Below are 25,207 nucleotides of genomic sequence, written 5' to 3'. Positions count from 1 at the left end.
CAGCATTACACTGCAGGAGCTTCTCCATCCACATCTGTTGCGGAGACAGAAGGAACACAGACAGCTGCAACACTGCTGGATGTCCAGGGCGTCGACATCAGGTAAGTCCTTTAAACTTTGACAGGGGCAAGCAAGAGACAAGGACACCCAGGCTGGGAGAGCTTGATGGAGATCTTTAGGCTAAAGCAGTCCCTAGTGTCCTGAACATGGTATAAAGTGGTACTCGCTACAGAACAGGTGCGAGAATGAAGGATGCTAGCCATGGACTGTTATCAAGGGAACCAACTGAAAAAATGTGTAGACCATAGGGGGTGCTCACTAAGTATGATAAATGACAGATTGAACTAACAGACCCAGGGGCTCAGCGCAGCCAAGGACCATAACTGAAGACAACAAACAAACTCACAGCAAGTACTGTTCATGGGGGGAATGATTCAAAATCTGTCTAGGTAGAAGACATCTGCTCTCCTAGAGCTTCCCACACATGTGAAATTTAATGAGAACGAGTCAGGAGAAAGGAAAGAAAAATAATAAAAAGAAAGGAAGAAAGTCTAAAAGTCTCACAAGCCTTCCTGACTGCTCAGAAAGGGGGCGGGGGGGGGGGTGCTTGCTTTAGCCCTAACTACAGAGCTCCCACAACATTAGGATGAACTGTTCAGTCCCGCTTCGATTAACGTCCTCTGCCAGGCCGAGTGAGATTCATTCTCTCTTTTCATCCCCTTGAAGGGCGAATTATATTGAATTAATTTTCAGTTGAAAAAGATGAGATTCAGAAAATTAAGGAATTTGCCGAAGTCCATTGAAGCTAATGAATCAAAAGTAAAGCCAGTCTTTATATTCAAATCTGTCAGCTTTACTAATACAGAGGCCCGAGAAATCTATCCCATCTGGCTGGCGGCTTCTCTTTCCCTGGAGTAAGAATAGTAATAGCCTCGAGCTAAAAGTTATTAAATGTCCACTCTGAACCAAGTATCTCAGGCCCTTTCAAAACATTCAGATTTAATCCTACCAATTCCTTGAGTAGATCAACTCGATGACTTACTCCTCTGAAATTTGGAGAAGTCAAATGAATTATTCAAGGTCACAGAAAGCTCAACCTGCATTCAACTCTAAATCCTTTGACCCCAAACCAAAGCCACCTGCTGCCATCTTCTGGTGATGGCCATGCCCAAGTGCAAGGACCACTCTGAGCTCCTCATTCAGACACTTTATTTAGGGCGGGACCTTGAGATTCAATGTCAGCCAAGGCTGGTCTTTGCTATGGGTCCCATTCTCTGTCACACACACAACATGAAGTACACAGTTGCCGCCACGCCACACCTCACGCTCAGTTACAGCCAGCAGTCCTCTCCCCGTGCTCTGCATTTCTGAATCCCATCGACACTCTGAAACTCAGTGAGATTGCCATGCTCCTCACAAAATCTTCCATGATCTCTTGCAGACACAGACTGTTCTGACCCTCTGAACAAACATCTCAGTCGTACCTTTCCGACGGCACAGGGCCTTTTTCCTTCCCCTGTACTCTATTCATTCACCCATTTGACAAATACATGTGGAGCACATTCTATGGGAGTGGAATATGCCAAGAAATGACGATAGTAAAGAACCACTCAACCAGGGGACTCAGCGTAAACTGGGGGAGACAAACAATTCAGTAAGAATTTGCAGTTAGTTGAGTTATAGGAGCCCATAGGGGAGGCTCTCGATTCATCTCTGGGAGTAAGTGGTAACTAGAAGGACTCTGAAGGGTCGACTGGAGAGGGCAAGGGGCCAAGCGTGTGCAAAATCCTGAAATGAAAGCACAGCATGGCAGGCGGGCATGTTTGTGCTGCAGAGTGTGCGGTAGGTCAGTATGGGGCAATGCAAGAAGAGAAGGGAAGGGAGATGACCCTGGAAATCCAAAGAGAGAAAAAGAAATGTAGAATTTTCAAGTGATTCTAAAGGATCCTAAATTTTATCCAAGGGGTTGCAGCGAGACACGAAAGGATTTTAAAGCAAAAGACTGACATATTGACATGCTCATTTGAGAAAGATCATCCTGGCTGTGGCTTAGATGAGAGGGAGGGGAGACTGCAAGGAGCGGGGCTCGGGGCTACAGAAATCACCCGGGGGGGGGGGTCCAGATAGCAGTGGGGTGGACAGACAGGGCAAGGGGAAATTCCTAGGAGCAGGAGTCGCTAGCGTTTGGTGCCCTAATGATGAGTAGGGTGACAGAGGGAAAGAGCACAAGAACGTCAGCAAGATTTGGGGGTTGGAAGCTGGATGCACGGCGGCTCCCCTGGGAGAGGGAGGACGGGAAGTGAAGCTGGTTTGGGAGCTCACCAGGGAGCTGGGGATTTAGGAATCGAGTCCACATACATGAAACTGGGAGCAGCAGTAATGCCGAAGACCCCCAAATCTAAGGCTCTCTGCTACACTCTAGACCTTTCCATCAAGCTGCTTTCAGGATGTGTTTCCTTCCTTGCCTCAAAGGCACTTTAAACTCAGAGAAAACTGAAAAGCACATACCATCATCCTCTCAAATCAAGAATATCGACCCAAAGAAATCAAGGAAAGAGAATCTTTTAAAGGGAAAAAGAACTAAAAAAAATTCCCTAAAAGTAGCACAAGGAGGGCTTCCGTGAACACGATGAGAGGTGAAACAATGGAGACGACTCGTGCAGACCGACCTTTCGAGAAATGTGCCCATCACGGGGAAGAGCATGGAGGGACATGGCCTCACCGTGGCGGCTTCCAGCCTTGGCTGCACACTGGACTCCCCTGAACAACGTCAACAATGCGGACACCCGGATCCTACCACAGCTGCTTACACGTGTCAGTTTGGGATGCCGATGGACAGTAAGATTTCCGGAGCCTCCGTGGAGCCAAGATTGAGAACTTCCGGATTGGAGGATTGTTTCTTTCAATGGATGAGAGAAACCTGAGCAGCTTCTCCGCATGAGGAAGACAATTCAGTGGGGGGGAGGGGAATAGAAATGATATCCCTGAGGGGCACCAGGGTGGCTCAGTCGGTTGAGCACCCGACTCGTGCTTTCTGCTCAGGTCATGATCTCAGGGTCTTGGGATCGAGCCCTGCAACAGGCTCTGCGCTCAGCTCAGAGTCTGCTTGTCCCTCTCCCTCCTCCTCAGCCTTATGCACCCCCTCAAATAAATAAATAAAATCTTTACATTAAAAGAAGAAGAAGAAGAAGAAGAAATGACCTCCCTGAGGTGCAGGAAGAGAATGGAATCCAGGGCAAAGGGAATGAGTGAGCATGTGGCTTCTCCTGTTCTGACGGGGTTGGTGTCCTGGTAGAATTTTACTTGAAGGCACAAGTGAGAGGGAAGTGAAATAGGAGAAATGGTTGAAGTTTTCAGTTTTTTTGTTAGGTAAGTAAGGCTCTCTGCTGAGAGTGAGGGGAACGCTGGTATAGTAGAGATTCTGAGGAGAATAAAAGTGATTTAAAATGGTCCTTGAAAATGGGCCCAAGATACCATCACTGCCACCTGGACTAGGATAATTACCTCCCACCTGATCTCCAGGCATTTATTCTGATTTTCCTTCCAATCTCTTGACAGATGGTGCTTCTCAAATATAAATGGCATCATGACGCTGCCCAATTTAAAGTTGTTCAATGGCTTTACATTAGTTCTTGGATAAAATTAAAAATCATGTGCACTTTAAGGCCATCCGTGCTTTGGTCCCTACATCCTACCCCAGCCTCATCCTGCTACTGTCCCCACTCCCATGCTCCAGTCACCCGGGCCTTCTTGAAATTCCGAAAAAGTCAGACGCTCTTTAGCTTCAGAGTCTGGGGCTGTCATTTCCCTGGGCATGAAACTCTTCCCCTCGACTCTTCAGCCGACCGCTCCCACTCAACCCTTTTGAGTTTGTAAAATCTCTTCCATAGGACAGTTCCTCCTGACGGCCTGGACTCGGACATGCCTGAATCACATTCCCTGGAACCCTCTATGGTACTTCCTGTGATACTGTACTGTACTGCGATACGATACTGTACTGTACATACGATACTTCCAGCGATACTACACTGAACTGCGATAAAGTAATCAGAGTTTGATTAAAAATCACATATGGGGGCGCCTGGGTGGCTCAGCGGGTTAAGGCTCTGCCTCCGGCTCAGGTCATGATCTCAGGGTCCTGGGATCAAGCCCCGCATCGGGCTCTCTGCTCAGCAGGGAGGCTGCTTCCCCCTCTCTCTGTCTGCCTCTCTGCCTACTTGAGGTCTCTGTCTGTCAAATAAATCAGTAAAATCTTTAAGAAAAAAAATCACGTTTGGAAGTGTTTAATGTCTTCCTCTCCCTCCTCCGGCAGCGGGTCTGCACGTTCCCGGGCCCTCCAGTCACCGTCCGCTGAGTGCGGCAAAAACCGGGGAGAGGACTGCACGGCAGGACGGCTGCGAAGCGGCGGGAGCACCGCGGACACCGGGTCCGGTGCACAGTGGCGCTGTCTGCAAGGCTCAGATCGGCCGCCCCGGCCAGAGAAGGCAGATGGTCAGACTGACATGGAGCGAGGTTCTGACAGGCGCCACTCTTCGAAAGGCTGAGACAAGGGAGTTTACAGTAAATGCCTCCAACACTCACGTGACTTAAAACCCCTGGACATAACTTGTGATCTTCCTCTTTATATAACCTCAGGAGCACACACTGGCCTCGCACAGTGACACTCAGGAGCCGTGGCTGAGCAACATGGACATGACTCACCGGAGTATCACAATACACAGCATTCGGGGTACACGCTGCGAGTCACTTTAAAAACCAAACTAAACAAAACACGCAATGGCTGTTTTAGTGATTTTACAGACCCCACGTTGCTCAGTTTTTACTCTATAGTAGCAACTTTAAAGGTTTATTTATTTTTAGAGAGAGAGTGAGATAGCGTGTAAGCTGGGCGAGGGGGGGAGACAGAGGAAGAATCCCAAGCAGACCCCACACTGAGCACGAAGCCCACCTGGGGGTCCCTCTCACCACCCTGAGATCATGACCTGATCAAAACCAAGAGGCGGGGGGCGCCTGGGTGGCTCAGTGGATTAAGCCGCTGCCTTCGGCTCAGGTCATGATCTCAGGGTCCTGGGATCGAGCCCCGCATCGGGCTCTCTGCTCAGCGGGGAGCCTGCTTCTTCCTCTCTCTCTGCCTCTGCCTGCCTCTCTGCCTACTTGTGATCTCTGTCTATCAAATAAATAAATAAAATCTTAAAAAAAAAATTAATTTAAAACCAAGAGGCGGACACTCAGCTGACTGAGCTACCCAGGCGCCCCCCACTGCAGCAACTTTAAAGTTAGGTTTTAATTCCATATCCCAGTTTATGACTCCTTTCCAAACGTTGCCCATTTCGAGTCAGCTGCTCCTTTTGCCTTTCTTCTCTTTCCTCCGTGTATTCATCTGGTTACGTTCATTATTCATCACGCAGTTTGTCAGAACCTACTTCGTACAGTGCATATAATTACTTTTTCTTGGTTACTTGGTTTCTTACATGTGTTTCATCTTCTACAAGTCTGAGAGTGGGGGAATTTAGTGGGGAGTCAACTTTCCTGGATGTAGCCCAGGTTGAAATAAAATCTGGGTATCTGCAGAGCACCTGCCTTTGGCTGACAAACATGAGAGAGGGAATCAAACAGAATGGTGGGATCAAAGTATAATCTTACAATTTCCTACCACGGAATCGAATTGACTATTTTACTTGGAGAGGTCTGAGAATATAACTTCCCTCGAGAAATTGGTGGGAGAATGGAAAATTTCTATGAACTCTAGATTACAAGTAACTATGTACAGAGCGTTCATTCAAGAAGGCTGGCCTACTGTATCACCGGTGACATCACCAAAAACATTTCTGCCACAGCAGGTAACAAACTGAATCCACAAGTACCTTTGATCCCAGGTCCTCCCGTTCCTTCGTTATTTCTTTTCTCATCGTCTCCTTCTCAAAGGCCCTTTTCTCTTGCTGAGACACGAGTTCTTTTTCCAGTCGCTCTGTCTGCCTTTCCAGTTCATTCTTCAACTGCTCACACTGGATTAAAGCCTGCCAGAGGAAGACGCGAGTGAAACAGGGCCTCTGACTTTGCAAAAAATGAGAGGAAAATGAGACAATTAAGCTTCAATTTTATTTAAAATCATTGCAACTCACTGTAAAGCCCATTAGAGTAATTTTGTATTTATTTGTCAATACCACTCACAAAACTAAAACACTATTCAAATGTTACTTTTATTCACACATTTCAATTTTCACAATTAAGGCTATATTAACTAAGCAACTAAGAAAATTCAGGTTAATGGACCCTGATGAACACCACAGATGAAACCAAATTTTGAAAACAAGAAACAGAAAAATCAAGTGATCTAATATTTTTCAATTATATAGCATATTTATACTAAATGAAATATAGAGGTATCCAATATAACTAACTTTTCATTTACTTATGGTTAAAAATTAGTGAAATACTTCAAAACTTAAAATGAGAAGTACTTTTATTATATACTTGCATTTATTTTTAACATCATCAAGTAATCAAGTTTCCTTAAATATAACTAGGATAAGATTTAGTTCACTCTCTTTATAAACATAACAAAAGTAAAAATTATGTAATAATAAAAAATAAAAGACAATAAAAAATAAAAAATTAGGTAATAAAAATAATTTAAAAATAGTAATAATAAAAAATTTAGATAAAGACTCTAAACAACATTTACCACCTAGTTCTATGAAATGAGAAGTGCCATCGTCACTGCTGGTAACTTCCAAGTCCACGGTTGTTCCTTAGTCCTAATTTCCCACTCTGAATTTCTAGAAGTAAAAACTTTCTAACTTCCTTTTAACTACATCTACTATCTTTATGCAAAATACCCAATAGGAAACTAATTTCAAAATTCCAATTTAAAAAACCCCAATAAATGTAAGGCGCTTGACACAGAACCTCTGAGTCATTCTATGGTGTCTTAGTCTGATCCCAGTGGCTTCTTATCCAATATCCAACATCCACCTCATTCAAACGCTGTGTTCCCCTGAATTGGAAACCCAAGTAACCCAAGTCTCTCATGACTTATAAACTGTGTAAGTACGTATCAAGTTATATATTTGATAGTCATATCTGTTGTGGATGATGAGGGAAATGGTCTTAGTAACGTATGCATAGCTTTGCTTCCCTCTGGTGAAAGCTATAATAAATACAGACAATAAATTATCTAGGGTATGTGAATTTCCTTCTCTTCATCTGGAAGCCATTAAACCCTAATTTACTTCAAATTCTTCTGGAAAGTTTCTACATTCCTAGGCATGAAATAGGTGGGTAAAACCCAATTGTCTCAGATTAATTAACAAGCACATCTAGTGACTGAGAAATGATTCTCCTACGGACTTGGTCCCAAGTTCAATTCTAGTTGAGAATGTCCATATAATAAAATTCTCCATTAGATTTTAAAAGACGTGGAAAAGCAGAGTTTTCCTGTCATTTAAGCCCTCGGAGAGGGATATATTATGAATTTCAGATTTTTTTGCCTCGGAACACAATTGCTGTTGTGAAAAATACTTTATATAAACCTAATAAAAATGTTCATAACTTTCACAGATCTAATACCACTGGCACGAGAGAATGAAATGACTATTGACTACAAACCAATATTTCTAATCAGAAGCTTCTTTACTGAACAAAAACTCAGGAGTCAACAGTATTAAGCACAGAACAGCGGAAGCGACTGCAGAAGATCTAGGAGCGGGCTGACATGAAGAGCCAAAGAACCGATTCCAAGAAGTCAGTCAGTTTGGGAACCAGTAACAGTAAATGATCCTGACAGCGTAAGGGGCCTAATCTCAGGGTAAGAGGATACAAATGAAAAGTATAACGTACAAGGCAAGAAGTTGTAAATCACTTAAAACCATTGCTGAAGGCTTCTACCTCTTAGGGCTCGCCACCATGAAGAGGTAATGATGAGGAGACAAGTAAAAGTAAGGGCTTTTATTTGTCTTGATTTTTAATATATATGCCAGGTCCCAGTGAAGAAATTATGAAGGATCAGTAACACTTGGATTTATAGAAGCAATTTAATCTTTCTAAAGATAGCTCTCTTACCATGGCTCTCACATACTAGAAGGTCAAGGAGAACTAAACAAATGTTTATACAGTCTTTCCATTATAACTTTACCTTAAAAAAAAAGAATTTATTTATTGGAGAGAGCATGCACACAAGAGGGCACAAGCAGGGGACGGACGGAGGCAGAAGGAGAAGGAGGCTCCCTGCTGAGCAGGGAGCCCAAGGAGGACTCAGGGCTCCATCTCAGGACCCCGGGATCATAACAGGAGCAGAAGGCAGCTGCTTAACCGACTGAGCCACCCGGTATCCCAAAGCTTCACCTTTTCATTCCAGGGCTCCCGCTCCCAGTTTCCAGAAGCCCAGCTGATTCGGTGCTCCCTAATTCTGCTCATCTAACCATCCCACAAGGGCATAACTGAATTCTCACAAGCGAGGTCAGTAAATGGTCAGTTGCGGCTAGCTGACAGACCTTCGGAGAGGCCCACGTTGATGTGGGGCCTGCAGCTTCCATTTCTCCCAGAGGTTCCTCAAGGGGTGGCTTCCTTCTCTGCCTAAGCACAGCCCCTTTTTGATGGAAACGCTGTAGCTCCAGGAGTTGAGGGAATTACACTATTGACCCACCCAGTTGACTCAATCCTCAAGAGACCTTTTCTCTTCTGGGAAATTTCTTTATTTGTGGTTATTCTATGTTGGTCACATTAACATATTTTTCAAAACAAAATTTATTGGACTTGATATTCCCAGCCCTAGTTTTATTAAACCAACAAGTATGGGTTACTGTCTTAATGGGGTCAAAACATTTTCTTAAACAAATTTATAGTCAACTCCATTTTTTAAAAACAGGAAGCCTATTTTAGGACATATGAAAATTCTTCCCAAGTGCTAGGGTTAGATTTCTAGAAATCCTTGTGACTGAAGAATTCACAATTCAGGAATTAAAGATCTTCTGAGAAATAACAAAATTCACACTTAAGAAAATTAAATTCAAGGGATGCCTGGACGTCTCAGTCAGTTAAGCGTCTGACTTCGGCTCAGTTCATGATCCCAGGGTCCTGGAATCAAGCCCTGAATCAGGCTCCCTGCTCAGTAGGGAGTCTGCTTCTCCCTCTCCCTCTGCCTGCTGCTCCCCCTGCTTGTGCTCTCTCTGTCTCTCAGATAAATAAAATCTTAAAAAAAATTAAATATAAAATTCACGTACAAATTTATGAAAATGATTTCATTTTTATGAACTATATAGTGCACAAAACTAAAAATGATGGTCAATATGTTTTAAGCACGTATCTTACAAATAATGACAACTATTGATTTTTTTAATTTATAAACTCTTCCTTGCTAGAAACTTATCAGCCTGTCGCCCCTATCTCCCATTTTCAAGATGTTAATGACTTGCTTCTGCTTCGCGGCAGATACCGTGCACATCAAGAAGTGATGGGGCACCTGGGTAGCCCTGATCACCTGGCTCTTGATTTTGCCTCAGGTCATGACATCAGTTCATGACCTCCCCACTGAGGGTGGAGCTTGCTTAAGACTCTTTCCTTCTCTTTCTGCCCTTTCCTGCCCCCAAACCCATTTGCGCAACCATTCTCTCTCTCTCAAAAAAAAAAAAAAAGAAAGAAAAAGAAAAAGAAAAGAAAGTGCATTATATTCTCTGCCTGGGCTTGCAACCGAATGACCAAATGTTTTGATCTTTTCACTTTAGGTTTCTAATTTTCGCCTTTCTGATTCTGTAATCTAAGCAAAGAATAATTTCGAAAGGAAAAAAAAAGTTTTAGGGACATTTAGTCATGGGTTTCTGTCTTTTGTGGTTTTTTTTGTTTTTTTTTTTCAAAATCTTGCCTTGGAGGTTATCTCATTATAGATATATTCATGAAAACTTCATACCAAAGCTAACAATTTCCCTTTCAATAGAAGCAAGCAGGTGTGAGGCCTGGTTAACCGTTTCATGTTGTAGCTTTACCAAGGCATCACTGCAGAACCTCTGCTTCCCCCACCCCATTTATCCGGAGGATATTTTTTTTCTCTCTTTTAAAAAATGATCACTGCTTGTAATGGCTTGCAATTTTCACAGTAAACCCAAACCATTTATTGATCACTCACCATGTGCCAGATACTCTGCTAAATGGCTTACATGGATTACTTTATTTAACACTCTTACTAAATTTTAAGTAGATCTTATCACTCAGCAGAAGAAACAGCAGCTCTGAGACATTAAGTATCTGCCCGGGATCACAGACCTAAACAGTGGCAGAGCAGAGATTTGAGCCAGGGTGTTCCACAGCTGAATCGATGCATGGAATTACAGCTTTCTTGTGTTATAGATTTATTTCCTTATAAAATCCTCGGGTGTTTTCACTGCCATCGTCAATTTAAGTATAGAACTTAGTTAATTCCTCTGGTGCACTTACTTAGCCTGCAATGTGCAAATGGGAACACTAGGTGGCAACAAATATCAAGGAACCCATTTCATCAGCTCAAGGATCAAGTAGTTGGTTTCAAAATTAAAATACGGATTCCATTTTACTTTTTTACTACTCTCACTAAGCAAAATTCCTATTATGTTTCAACATACCTAAGATAAATCCTAATAAATGTGCATTGTATTTTGTAAACTGCACAGAAATCCGTTCTTGCATTATTACTAATTCAAGGAAAAATGCTTTAGATTCGCAATACACAATAGCTTCTTTTGTTCTTAACTGTTAGATATTTAAAAGCACTAATTACAAAAAATCCATATTCATAATTAAAGCTAACAACCGACTTTGATTCAATTCAACATTGTGTAACTAATATGCAAATAGCCACCTGAGGAATACAATGATAATATTAGAGACCTGCCTTTTAAGGTCTTTTGATAGTAAGAGCTACATAAGCAACTACCAAAATGATACCAGCTGCGGCAGAATATGGAGGAGAAAGAGATTAATTCAAACAAGATAGGACTGGGGCAAACTCTGGGGAAGACTGCGGCCTGGGTTGAGCCCCAAGGTTGAACAGACAGATCAATGCACTGCTGTAAAGTATAGCGTCAGCAAATTCATGGTCACATTCAGGAAGGTCACATTCCTGACCCTGTAAGTCACATTCAGGAAACAACACAGGTCTTGTGAAAGACTGTAGTGAAAAATAAGGCTAGAAGAGTTGGGTTGGGGCTGTATTGTGAAAGATCTGGAAGGTCACGCTTTTATTTTACTGCAAGAGGGGAGCCGCTTGAACAGGGAGAGTTACTTCTGGGGGGTCTCTGGCAGCAATGGGAATAGGGGAAAGATTCAGCGGAACTGGAAGAGGCCCGAGCAAGACCAATAGAAGTCCACTGTAATCATCTCTGCAGGCTTAAACTGGAGTGGAAGTAGATTTTCAGATGCTAACAGAATGTCATACATAAACAGAGGTCTAGTAGCAGCAAGAAATGGGGGTCTGGTGCTCAGGAGAGCCATTAGAGCTAAAGCCACAAGGCGGGGGTATTCAAATGCAGGGAATGTGCTAGACATGACAGGAGAGACCACCTCCTAGAAATGAGGACAACGCTAGTGGCAGGCTAGGACTGCGGTTAGGGTTTCTGGAAAACAAGTGAGAAGAGATGAAGAGGAGCAGGTAAGAGCGGTACGAGGAGCAGGTAAGAGCGGTACAAGGACCCAGGGCAGAAAATGTCAGATAAATCAAGGGGTAAGAGGACATGTTATGATAAGACAGCCAATGGCTTCCACGACGCCAGAGTCAGGAGTCGCATGAAGACAGAGATGAGGTCCCTGGGGTTAGCGATCGGGAAGTGCCTGGTGACCAGCAAGTGAGCAACTCCGCAGCATGACGCCGGGCTGCGATTTGGCACAAGCCTGACTGCGGTGTGCTCGGAGGGGGACGGACTGCGGCGACGGCAGACTCTCCTTGTGAAAGGCCTGCTGGGGAACCGGTGGCGAGGAGTTAGTCGAAGAGGTGGAAGCTGATCAAGCAAAGGTCGCCTGTTGTTTGTTTGAACGAGAATGAAGGCTGGGGGTGGGGGAGGAGGGAGACAGGGCGGGAGGGATCGAAGATACTAGAAGCAGTTTGACAAATCCCTGAGACTTCAGTAGCGTAGAGAAAGAGCTTTCATCTTGGGAAGTAAGAGGGCCCGGCACGCAGGGGGAAATGAGCAGAAGGCACGTCCGAGGGGTTAGAAGATGCTGAAGAGGCTGTTGCCGGTTGGCTGTGATGTCGGCGGCACAGGTCAGCTCCCGAGAGCAGGCGGACAGCAGAGATGGGGACACACAGAAAGTGTGATTCCTGCCTACCAGACGGAAGGTGGCCAACCGCAAAGAAAAGAGCCGCTAAATAGTACTTCTTCTTCTTCTTTTTTTTTTTTTTTTTAAGATTTTATTTATTTATTTGACATAGAGAGAGAGACAGAGAGAGAGGGAACACAAGCAGAGTGGATGGGAGAGGGAGAAGCAGGCTCCCCTTGAGCAGGGAGCCCGACACGGGGCTCGATCCAGCCAAAGGCAGACGCTCAATGACTGAGCCACCCAGGCGCCCTATAAATACTACTTCCATCCACAGAGGGTGACCCATATCAGCCCCCTGTGGAATTCATTCTGTGGCTTCCTCAGCAACACTTGCCAGGCTGAAAGTAGCGATAGGAAAAAAAATGTGTGGTTGAGCCTCTGCTGGGCACTGGCCCTGGGGGTAGACTAGAAAGATAAGAACAAAAGACTTCTAGAGTCTTACTGCAAACAGATGACAATTCCCTAGTTAGTGAACATTTCCTGAGAACCTATTACATGCCACGCAGTATGTGAGGTGCTAAAGACTGACCAGTGATCAAGACGGGTGAGTTCCTTCCTCTCCGGGATTCCAAAGTTTAATCAAAGGGGCGCCGATGGCTCGGTTGGTTAAGCGTCTGAGTCTTGATTTCGGCTCAGGTCGTGAAGGCAGGGTCATGAGATTGACTGAGCCCCACACTGGGCTCCGCATTGAGTGTGGTGCCTGCTTAGCATTCTCTCTCTCTCTCCCTCTGCCCTCCCCGCGCTCACACACGCACGTGCATGCACTCCTAAACAAATACATAAGTTTGATGGAAGATAAAGACAGATAAGGGAGACTAGTACACTGATGATTGACGTACATACTGGGGAACAGTTCTTACCGGGGGGCGATTCAGCATGCACATGCGCTGACACACACACACGTGCACACATACACACATACACACACACGTGCACACATACACACAAACACGTGCGCACATACACGCACACACGTGCACACATACACACAAACACATGCACACATATACGCACACACATAGGCACACGTGCACACACGCACACACACGTGCACACATGCATGCCCCCATACACGTGCACACACATATACACAAGTGCACACACGCACACACATACGCACGCACGCACAATATACACACATGCATACGTGTGCACATACACACACACACTCATGCACACACACCTGTGGGAACCCCTGACAATGTAAGGAGACATCTCTAGTGGCCAGAACCTGGGGAAGAGGAGGTACGATCCCAGCATCCAGTGAAAAGAGGCCAGGGATGCCGCTAAAAATCCTAGGATGCGCAGGCAGGACAACCTCTCCAACAAAGAATGATGTAGTCCAAACGTCAGTAGTGCTGGGGCTGAGAAGCCCTGCTATGAAGACACATAAGAGGTGCATGGAATCTATGCATGGGAGAGCAGAGATTTTCTAAAGAGAGCAGAGGACCTGAAAGATGGAGAAAATATCCAGGTGGGAGGTGAAGAAGAATTTGCATGACGCGCGCAAACTCCCGGGGCTACAATGGCAACGCATAGACAAGGGACTGGAAGCCGTCACCATCAGAGGCGCTAGCTCTTGAGGAAATACTTTGTGCCAGAGTTCCAAAACTTAACAGATAACACATTTTAAAATGCGCCTGGGTAGCTCAGTCTGTGAAGGGTCTGCCTTAGGCTCAGGTCATGTGCCAGGATCGCTGGGCTCCCTGCTCAGTGGGGAGTCTGCTTCTCCCTCTCCCTCTGTTCCTCCCTTGCCCAATTCCTCCCCTCCCCAGCTCTGCTCCCTTGCACTCTCTCCCTCTCTCAAATAAATAATTTTTTAAAAAAATATAAATAAAATAAAATGCAGTCCTCATTAGCAATCCTCTAAGTCTGATATTATTTCTATTTTTCAGATGAGGAAAAACTGTGGCCTGGGAATGAAGTAAGCTGTCCGGGGTCACGCAGCTGGGGAAATGATGCAGCTGAGTTGAATCTAGGTCTGCTAATGCTAATAAGACCTCACCCAACCTCTGACTGCTTTTCCAAGCTGACAGGGGCTGAGTTTGTTGGAGAAGAGTAATAAGGAAGCACATGACAGACCTCAGAAGTACAGCAAAGGGCTTAGAGACTGTCTTGAGACGTGGACACTCCCAGAAAGATTGGAAATCAAAGACTCACAGGATCAAACTGCCGTGAAGAAAGATCACTTCTGGGGTGCCTGGGTGGCTCAGTGGGTTAAGCCTCTGCCTTCAGCCCAGGTCATGGTCTCAGGGTTCTGGATCAAGCCCCACATCGGGCTCTCTGCTCAGCGGGGAGCCTGCTTCCCCTCCCCGCCCCTGCCTGCCTCTCTGCCTACTTGTGATTTCTCTCTGTCAAATAAATAAATAAAATCTTAAAAAAAAAAAAATAAGGTCACTTCTGGCTGCAGTGTGCGCAACGGAGGGAAGAGGATGTTAGCATTCATAATCCAGAGATTATGGTATCCTGAACAAGAAAGGTGACAGTGAGGGAAGAACTCAACAGGAGTTCAGAAACTAAGATGTGCACTTAGTGATTGGTTGGACGTCGGGCGTGAAGGAGAGGATGGTGACCAGCTTTCCGGTCGAGGCACAGCAGTGGACAGAGGCACCACTCTCTAGAGAACACAGCAGTGTTGGGGGAGCAAATGTAATGAGTTCAGTTGAGGATGTAAAATTCATGTTTAAATGGAAGGGGGGGTGACACCTGGTGATGCAGTCGGTTTAACGTCTGACTCTTGATTTCAGCTTGGGTTGTGATCTTGGGATCATGGGACTGAGCCCCGCGTTGGGCTCTGCACTCAGCAGGTAGTCTGCCTGAGATTCTCTCTCTCTCTGCCTCTTACCCTCCCCCTGCTTGTGTACATGCAGGCACTCTCACCAATGAATGGATGGATGGACAGATGGATGGATGAATGGATGGATGGATGGACGGATGGACAGACAGACGAACGGATGGATGCTTGGATGGATGAATGGCTGGATGGATGGATGGTTGGATGGATGGATGGACAGATGGACAGATGAATGGATGGATGGTTGGATGGATGAATGGATGGATGGATGGACGGATGGACAGACAGATGGACGGATGGTTGGATGGATGGATGGATGAATGAATGGACAGATGAATGGATGGATGGATGGACGGATGGATGAACAGATGAATGGAAGGGGAAGAAGACCAGCCTGGACACGACAGGGGAGGAGACTGAAGAAGCAAAAGCTGGAATGAGGACACTGAGACGTTTAATGGCGATAGAGAGGCAGAGAGAAGTGCTGGTCAGAGGGAGCAGATGCAGAGTCTGACACGCCTTTTACACGACAGTTCAGGTGACAGTTACCACAGAAGAGGGGACATGTTAGAGGTAAGCGAGCCAAAGGATATTGGGACTATGGTGTTGCATGATTAACAATATGATGTAGAAACATTTCAGGGTGATCAAAGGAGGTAGGCAGAGGGTGGTATGGACTGAACGTACCCCTCCAAAATTCATGTGTTGAAACCTAAGCCCCAATGCGATGGTATGCAGGTATGTGGCCTCTGGGAGGTGATTAGATCCTTAGGATAGAGCCCTCATAAGTAGGATTAGTGCCTTTATGAAAGAGGTCCCAGAGAGCTCCCACACCCCCTCGGCCATGTGAGGCTGCACAGGAAGAAGATGGCCATCTGTGAACCAGAAAGCATGCCCTCACCAGACACCAGCTCTGCTGGTGCCTTCATCCTGGACTCCCCAGCCCCAGCACTGAGAGAAATAAATGTCTGCTGCTGAAGCCAGACAGCCTATGGCATTTTTGTTACAGCAGCCTGAGCAGACGACGAGGAGGGGGAAAGGGTCAGACACTAATGTTCTTAAAAAGTGTCAAGTTGCTAACAACTATTTCATAAACTCAAGTAATAACATGGATGAGTTTCTTTAAAAAAAAAAAAAGTGTCAAATAGTGACACTGTGACAAATAATGATTGAGAGTTTATATTGATTAAAATTAGTGAGAAGAGAGACCATGACGATTTCAAAGAGGCTTGGTCACCAACAGAGAGGATGGAAGGAAGGCCTGGAACTGGCAGCAGGGAGTGGAGGGAATGCTGGCTCCTCCATCGCAGCCGTTTGAGATGACGTGAGCAGCTTCACTGGAGGGCTCGAGAGTCCCAGTGTCATCGAGGGACAAGAGTTCCGAACAAACGAACAACCAGGAGTGTCTGAGGAGAGAAAGCCTATGAGGGAGTTTGGTCAGAATGGACCTAAGTTACAGATGCACCAGGACAACAGTCATGGAAGCCGTGAAGGTCAGAGTCTGGGAAGAGTCAGGGAGGAACTGGGTAGGGACAAATGGACAAGAGAGTGACTGAGGAGCTGAATACAGGGGACAAGAGCCCAATACCTTAATAAATACTGATGCTACCAAACAGCATAGACCAAAGCTATCCGATGGAATCTGTGACAACAGAACTGTTCTACAGCTGCACTGCCCAGTACAGCGATCAGCTACTTGGAGTGTGGCTGGTGTGTCTACGGGAAACATGCAGCAGCCTCAGTGGACTCTGATGCAGCCCCCAACACAGCAATGAATCAACAAGACCCTCTGACCATTCAGTGCTTGCCACACTGCCTGGTCACAAAGAGCTACTGACTGCCATCATTATCGTTCAGCACGTGTGACTTAGCATCCACACAGCCAGACCCATTCACAGCCAAGGATGCTGTCTGATACACACACATCATCCGTTATCTGTGGCGTGCCTGGAGGTTCTCAACACTCCCCAGGCTCAGGGGAGAAAACTTGTGTCGGCCGTCACACACGGACCCATACGCGTGGTGTTAGGTTTTCACAGCGTTCACAATCATCAGCAAATGAGGAGATGAGGCATGTAAGCCTCTCCAAAGAAGACTTCTACCAGTAAATCTGTTTCATTTTGCAAAGTCAACATTAACAGATTGGTATTCACTCTGTGTGTTTGGAAGAAAGAGTTTAGTCATGGAAGAGGAACCATGGAAATACTGGGAAAAGAAAAGAGGGCCGATTCAGCGTGCCTTCATTTTGGTCTTCTGAGACTTGCCTTGGTTTTCTCGAAGTTGGCCTCCTCGGTCATGTGCATGGCTTGTTTCACCTGCTCATAAGCCCCGGCTTCTCTCTGCTGCACATCTGTCAAGCTGCTCCTGACGGAGACCAGCGCAGACATTAAGTCATCCCTTTCCCTGTGGGCAAGAGAACATTTGAACAAGAAATGGTCAAGCGATCGTGTATTCCTAAGTCATGAAGAGAAAGGCATTCACACACCCTGGAAGAAGAGCCAGGATGGGCCAGCTCGGCGTGTCATGAAGCATGCCGGGAGAAAGGCCCTCTGTCCTCCCTTGGTGAGGGGCAGGCAGAGCCGCCAGAAAGGCTGGGCATCGATGGCAGGGCTGCATCTGCCTGGGACAATGACCTATTGTGGTGAGGACGGCCCCACTGTGGGCTGCAGAGTAGAGCCCAGAAAACAGGAAGTTGGTTGAAAAATTAGAGGGGTGGGGGGGCAGGGGGAAAAAGGAATAAGACAGAGAGGGTGGGAACTCAAAGTGGAAGTTAACATCTCCAGGGGCCACTAAGACCTTGTCTACACTGCTGACTCTCCCCCACCCCATTTGTCTGAACAAATAAGTCCTTTCCTGTTTGTCTTCCTCCACGGTCCCCTTTTCCTCCCTTCTCTTTCAATTAAGTTTTTTGCCTTCCTTATGAACACATTTCTTCTTTCAGTGGGTAGGACTGCCAAATCCCTCAACTACCCTGGTCACGCAGAGAACAGTCAGGATTTAACAAAATCTCTTCCCGCTGGCTTTGATCGCTGCTTGGCCCCACACCCTTGTCAGCAATTCTCAGAAGTCCTCGAAGCTAACCATTTCTTGGGGACAGATGCAACCAGATGCCAAAACACTCTGGCGTGCCAACTAGCAAAGATCCAACCTCCTGGGTTAAATAAATCCCGTAGAAGATTTTAGGATATTTGGAATTTATCCATCGGATAAAAATGGTCAGTAGACCAAAGAGAAAATGAGGTAAGGAAGTTTCTATGCACACAAAGCAAAAAAAATAAAAATAAAAATAAAAAAAGAAAAGTAAGCTGGATGGTTCTGCTGCTATTCCACACTTTGTTAAAGAGTTCAAGTTCTAAACTGTGGTTTCAAATTCAGTTCAAGTAACTGCTTGCAGTTTCCTTTTTTTTGCCAAGTCCTAAACTACGAGGAAAGAGCCAACTCTGATTTTTTTTTTTTAAGTTTAGCAAGCTTGAAGGAGGAATAATCTCAAAGGTTATAATCTCTAAGTTTGAGTTGCTTTCAGAATTAACCAGTGACTGGATTTTAAAAAATGAGAAAAAAAATTTTTTTTAGATTTTATTTATTTGACAGAGAGACAGAGAGAGAGAGCACAAGCAGGGGAAGCAGCAGGCAGAGGAAGAGGGAGAAGCAGGCTTTCCTGCTGAGCAAGGAGCAGGATGCGGGGCTCGATCCTAGGACCGTGAGCCAAAGGCAGATGCTTAATTGACTGAGCCACCCAGGAGCCCCTAAAAAAAGCTCTTAAAATGGTTTAAACTATTTGTGGTATTTGGAAAGCACTCATATTTTAAGAAATATGTAATACTGAACAAAGTTACAATTATTAGCAGTTTCATAAAAGCCCGTTTTGTTTAAAAAAAAAAAAGATTGCTTCAACTATCGTAAAATTCATGGGAGCATAGTGATCTTCATTCTAGAATTTCCTGCTGTGCTCTGATTTGAAAAAAAATAACTTACTCTTCAATTCCTTTGTTCTAAAGGAAATGAAAAAAAGGAGTTAATTATTTTGATCAAATACAATCACACAGAATGGTTATGTGAAAGAGGAGAAGAATCAAAGCACGGTTAAATCGTTCTAGTTAAGTCAAACACAGATTACTGGAAGGCAAAGTGAATTTATATTTATTTGCATTTCAAAAAAGCTCTAGCATAAAAGAAGACTCGCTTCATTGAGAATATGCAGTTCAACTAGAACCTAGGAGTCTAGAAGAAAATAAAAATTCACTCTTAAAGACAGCAAGTCAAAAAGGGCATCAGATTGCTGTAAGTTGGACCGAGAAAGGCTTCAGTTGATGATGGTCTTTGTGCTGCCGTGTGCTCACTGAAGCCAAAGTTCTGACTAAAGGGAATTAACTGAAAAGTTCAGTTAATTTTGACAGGATCAAAATCGATCAAATCTGCTCCTCACAGGAGACTTAACGCTTAATATATTTAATCTCTTTTCAGTATGTCCTCTGGTGGAGAGGAGTCTGCCACCTTTGCAGATACTCAGTGGAGTAAAGGACAAAAGACCAAATGAACGGGCAGTGACTCCGCTATAGCAGGGCACCAAGAAAGGTAAAGGAAAACTCCTCCCACTTCTAAAATCTCAGGATCTAGATTTAAAAAGTCATGAGGCTGTTTAGAATTGGAGACTCAAGAGTTTAGTTTTCTCGTTCAGAATCTTGCCAGACTATCAACTCATCAAGTTCAGAGGACAGACAGTCATCAAAGATGAACACCCCAAACACTGATGTCCTGCTCAGCTCATCACCCAGCAGTGAGCCCGGGCATGGTGATACCGAACATCTGTACGGCCGCCGGAATGACACACTCCAGTTTTCGGGAAGAGAAATGCACCACATGCTTGAAGGTGGCCTTCAGATCACCTGGAAAGCTCCGGAGAGATGCCCAAATTGCACACACACTTCCGGGCCCAGGAAGCCATCTTGATAATTTGGGATCAGCCAGTCAGTTGCTACATTTTTGGTTTTGTTTTGCTTCAGCTCGGTTGGCCCACCTCCAAAGGGCAAGCACCTGAAACAGACCCAGCTCTGGGCACGTTAGGCCTGTCCTCAACACGAGGCTTTGCTTCCAGTCCCACTCCCAGGTCACCTTCTTGGGTTAGCCTCCCTTTTATTCAGCCCCAGCCCCACGCCACTCCACATTATCTGGCCTTCGGGAGCAGCCCAGCCCGGCCGTCCAGGAGAGCGACCCAGGCAGCCGCAGGCCTGCTCTAGAGCTCCCAGCCCACAGGCCCAGCCCAGAGCCAGGCCCAAGTGTGCTGCTCCCGGTGGGAAGCTGTACAAATACACGTGACCAGCCAGTGTGAGTGTGAGGTGGCAGTGTGCTAGATTTCCATCTGCAACGGCGGAAGGTCTGCAGGTGCTGTGAGAACCCCATCGAAGCGTCATCAAGGAGTTTTCCGAAGCAGAGCCAGCGGCACAGAGTCAGTCCCTGCTGCCACGTTCCCTGAAAGGATCCCCGTGAGGGCAGCTCACGCAGAAATCAAGGCAAGGAGCACGGGGGCGGGGGGCGGGGGGCAGTGCTGGCATAAGCCAGCGATCAAGTGTGGAGTATTTAAGGAATGTAGTGCAACAATCAGAGCAACAAAGACGAGAAAGTCCCTGAATAATCTGGGTCAGATGTTTAAGAATAAGGTCTGATATATAGGCACGAGCTTCATCTTGAAAGATAAGGTGCCTAAGGAATGCCTGGAATTCCTCAGTTATTTCACAATGAGAACCAGTTTCAAGCATAACTAAGAATCATTAGTATTACTCCTGTCATTCAGAAGGGAGTCTAGAAGGCTCGCGATAACACTTCCTTGTTCCACATTACTGGCAAGTTCCTGCCATAGTCTTTCAGAGGCAACTACACACCACATTGCCAAGACCCACTCAAAATTCACGAGCCAGGGGCGCCTGGGTGGCTCAGTTGCTTAAGCGACTGCCTTCGGCTCAGGTCATGATCCTGGAGTCCTGGGATCGAGCCCCACATCAGACTCCCTGCTTGGCAGGGAGTCTGCTTCTCCCGCTGATCTCTCTCCTCTCATGCTCGCTCTCTCTCTCTCTCAAATAAATAAATAAAATCATTTAAAAAATTAAAAAAAAAAATTCACAAGCTGGTCTAAAGGCCCAGGAGAACACAGTAGGAATCACTTCTCCTCTCTGAACCCTGCCCTGAAACTTCTCCAAGGCACGAGGCACTATGGAAAAGGACCTAATTACAAAGCAGTTCCATCCTGAGGATCATGCGAAGGTGTTTTATCATTGGGCAAGAAAGAGTTGTTCTTGTCGCTCTGACTCATCTCAAGGCATAAAGAGGATAAAGAAGTTCGGAAACACTGTGAGGACTTCAAAGCGACCTCTAAAATGTATCCAGCGTCATCAACAGTTGTCAAGTGTACTCTCCAGAAAGTCCTTACGGCCCTAACACAACTCCACGAGCATACTGGTGGTCTGACCTCCAGGTCATGCCTGATCCTGTCCCTTTCAAGTGTTCCAGGCACTCTTGTCCTATATGCGATACATTCTATGCTAAAAGTTCAACAAAGGAACTTACAGCTCATGTCATAATGCCACATTTCAAGGAGAGGCCAGGAGATTCATTTGATTCACTTTTTAAAATTCCCACTTAGAGTCCTTCAGGAAATTCCATGATATAGCTCATTGCAGGGTCCGGGCTTCTAATTATGCAGAAAACTAAAAATCCAGACCTAAAAAGTGCTGGCAGCATAACTCTTCAAAGGCAGCATAACACTCAATATTCAGCCTCCTGCATTAATAAGTTGAAAGAAGCTGACCACCAGCTGAGGCCAAAGGAATCCTATAGACAAAGGTTTCATTGACAATAAAAGCAGGAGCCTTCCACTGCACTGTTAGGAAAGCAGAACATGAGCTCATGATATGCTGACAAAGCAGAAAATTGAACAGAGAAGGCTGACATTTATTTTAAAAGGCTGAGCTAAAATGCAGGATAGAGACAAAGGAATACATAACCAAGGAAGAATCTAATTTCTAAGACTGCCAGCCTTCAAGTCAATGTAAACATTGTAGCTTCCTCTTAAATTATGTTTCTAAAGACCTACAAGAATAATCTGAAGGCAGCAGGGGGGAAAAAAACCCTTCTTCCCTTTCTTGGCTTGATTATGATAGATCACTTAGTTAAACTCTTGTTTCTCTTCATCTGTGTGACTTTGAACATGCTTTTTGCCCTTTTAAAATGAATTTTTCATTACATTTTCCTTGTAAATGTGATTACCAACATGGTTAAAGACCCATCTGACACCTACTTTCGATTTTGATGCTGTCTTCCCCCTCTCCAGAGGTAATCCCTGTTAAATATTGGGTGCTTATCCTTTCAAACCTCTTTTTATGCCTGTATATGAGCCTGGAGAAAATACATGGTATGGTTGTGTAGGGACTTTTTTAAAAAAATAAAAATACAAACAGGTTTCATTGCAGACATGTCTTTTTCATCTTTATTTTTTTCCTTCAACAATATATTGTGGGACATAGTCCCACATTAGTACCTACAGATCTACCTCTTTTTCTCTTCTACTATGCATAACATAATTTATCTAAACCTCTGAAGTATATTTAGGTTGTTCACATCTAAAAGAAACACTTCTTGCTTTCCTCCACGATTTCCGTACTCGCAACACTTCTGACACCTTACGTGTGCATTTTCCACACCAAGCCATTTTCTAATTCTCAGTTGATACTAACTCAGTTGGGACATTAATTTCCTGGAGTCAGCACAGACCCCAAGGTTAGGGCTCAGTCCCCACTTCAGGCACCAACTGCAAGTCCCAGATGGTCACCTATACTTCTGGACAACTGGCCCTAAGTCAGGGGTTCTCCTGACCTCTTCCTCAGCCTTGATCATTTGTTACAACAGCTCACAGAACTCAGGGAAGTGCTTTACTTCTATTTTCCATTAACTATCAAGGAGACACTGAGGGATAAGGAAGAGAGAGGCACAGGGCAGTGCGTGGGACGCGGCGGGGGATGAGGTGTGGGGTTTTGGTGCCTTCTCTGGGCGTGCACCCTCCCAGCCCCTTGATCTGTTCACCAAACCAAAAGCCCTCCAAATTCCATTGTTTAGGGTTTTTAGGGAGGTTCTACAGGCATGATTGATAAAATCATTAGCCACTGGTGATTGAACTCAATCTCCAGTCCCTGCCAACTCCCCAGAGACTGGGGAGTAGGGGCTGAAAGTGCCAATCCTCTAATCACATGGATGGTTCCCCTGGCGACCAGCAACCACCCCCCCCCCCCCATCCTTAGTGAGTTTCCAAAAGTCATCTCATTAACATAAACTCAGCTTTGGCTGATCTTGTAAGAATAACAAAAGATGTTCCTTCCACCTTGATGTGCCAGAGCTATTTCAGGAGCAGGGGACAGAAACCAAGTGTCACAAAGGATGTTCCTATCATTCTTATCCTTTAGGACATTACAGGGGTTTCAGGAGCTCTACACCAGGAACTAGAGATGAAGACCAAAATATGTATTTCTTATCATATCACAATATCACAACACCAATTACAAATAATGCTGTGAAAGCATTCCCTAGAACCGCCCCATTATGCACAGACATAGGTTCTTTGGGATAGATTTTGAAACATGTAACACACAATTCAACTACTAATGGATAATGCTAAATTACCCTACAAAGTACTATCAACTTACAGTTCCCACCAGCAGTGTGTGAAAATGCTCACTCATGGCCTCCCCAACCCTTGTCACTATCAGTCTCTTCAATTTTCGCCAACATGAGGGCTCAATTTTTTGGAAATCCGTATTTCCCTGAATAATAACAGAGTAAACACCCTCTCGTAAATTGATGTCTTCCTCCCTGATTGCTCCCCAATCCTTATTCCTTATCCACACTGCAACTAGGCAGTTGGTCCTGTGTTTGTTTCAAAGGACGTTCCTTAGGAAGTATACCAACTTTCTGTTAGGTAACATGCAAATATTTTCCCCAGTCTCTTCATTTCAGTTTGCATCATTGTATCATAAGAAGTTTCTTTTTAATGAAGTTAAATGTATATATATTATTTCCTTTATGGCATTCATTTTCCATTCCATGTTCAGGACTTGACCTAGCCAAAAGCCATAAAGATAATTTTCTATATTTCCTTTTAATGTTTTTATAGACTGAGTTATATTTGGGTCTTTTACCATCTTGAATTTGTTTTTGTGAAATATGGGTCTTTTTTTTCAAATGTAAACAGGCAAATTTTTAACTCCTCTGAGCCTCAGTTTCCTTAGCCACAAAACAGGTGTAATATTTACCTCACACATGCTTTACTAAGGTTAAAAAAGATTATGTTTTTAAAGTGCCTGGCAGAGTCCTTTGGTATAAAATAAATGTTTGCCACATGGTAGTTGGATCTGAAAATATATTTAATATGTACTTAATAAATTTTACAGTTATACAAAATACGTAAGAATGGGGAACCTAGGTGGCTCAGTGGGTTAAAGCCTCTGCCTTCAGCTCAGGTCATGATCCCAGGGTCCTGGAATCGAGCCCCGCATCGGGCTCTCTGCTCAGCAGGGAGCCTGCTTCCTCCTCTCTCTGCCTGCCTCTCTGCCTACTTGGGATCTCTCTCTGTCAAATAAATAAATAAAATCTTAAAAAAAAATGTAATAATGATTTAATAATATATTTAATTAATGTAATATTTAACAAAAAGCAGGACCATCAGCTCTGATCATAAAAAATTGTCAGTCCATACAGGAGAAATGTATGGTTTTTATGTAACAACCAACAGTTTAGTCATATATGGAAACAACAGCTACCTGACATCTTGATTGCTTTCTAACTAGGAGAGGTACAGAGGAGTTTTAATATTTATAAAGCATTTATTATTTTGCAGGAACTATTTTAAGCACCGTGTAGGTATTCTTTCAAAGAACCCTCAAAATAATGCTATGAAGGTACTTTTTTTTTTTTTAATTTTATTTATTTATTTGACAGAGAGTGAGAGAGAACACAAGCAGGCAGAGCAGCAGGCAGAGGGAGAGGGAGAAGCAGGCACCTTGCCAAGCAAGGAGCCCGACATGGGGTCTGATCCCAGGACCCTGGGATCATGACCTGAGCCGAAGGCAGTTGCCTAACCAACTGAGC

At 44.7% G+C, this 25,207-nt stretch overlaps 1 protein-coding gene across 12 annotated transcripts in view; it reads right to left on the bottom strand.

Moving 5' to 3' along the window:
- Positions 1-25,207, bottom strand: part of SDCCAG8 (SHH signaling and ciliogenesis regulator SDCCAG8) — a 229,449-nt gene that overhangs the window by 157,641 nt on the left and 46,601 nt on the right. For all 12 annotated transcript variants that reach the window (XR_009406554.1, XM_059412519.1, XM_059412520.1 and 9 more), the window contains 2 exons: positions 17,341-17,479; positions 5,865-6,017 (listed from right to left, as the gene is read on the bottom strand). Coding sequence is in view for 11 of the 12 variants with exons in the window: in XM_059412519.1 (XP_059268502.1) it covers positions 5,865-6,017; positions 17,341-17,479 (292 nt within the window). In the remaining variant the exon portion in view is untranslated. The remainder of the gene's footprint in view (positions 1-5,864; positions 6,018-17,340; positions 17,480-25,207) is intronic.

The sequence above is a fragment of the Mustela nigripes genome, chromosome 10 (assembly GCF_022355385.1).
Source record: "Mustela nigripes isolate SB6536 chromosome 10, MUSNIG.SB6536, whole genome shotgun sequence".
NCBI lineage: Eukaryota > Metazoa > Chordata > Mammalia > Carnivora > Mustelidae > Mustela > Mustela nigripes.
The sequence above is the reverse complement of the archived record's forward strand: the minus strand, read 5'-3'. Positions and strand labels throughout refer to the sequence as shown.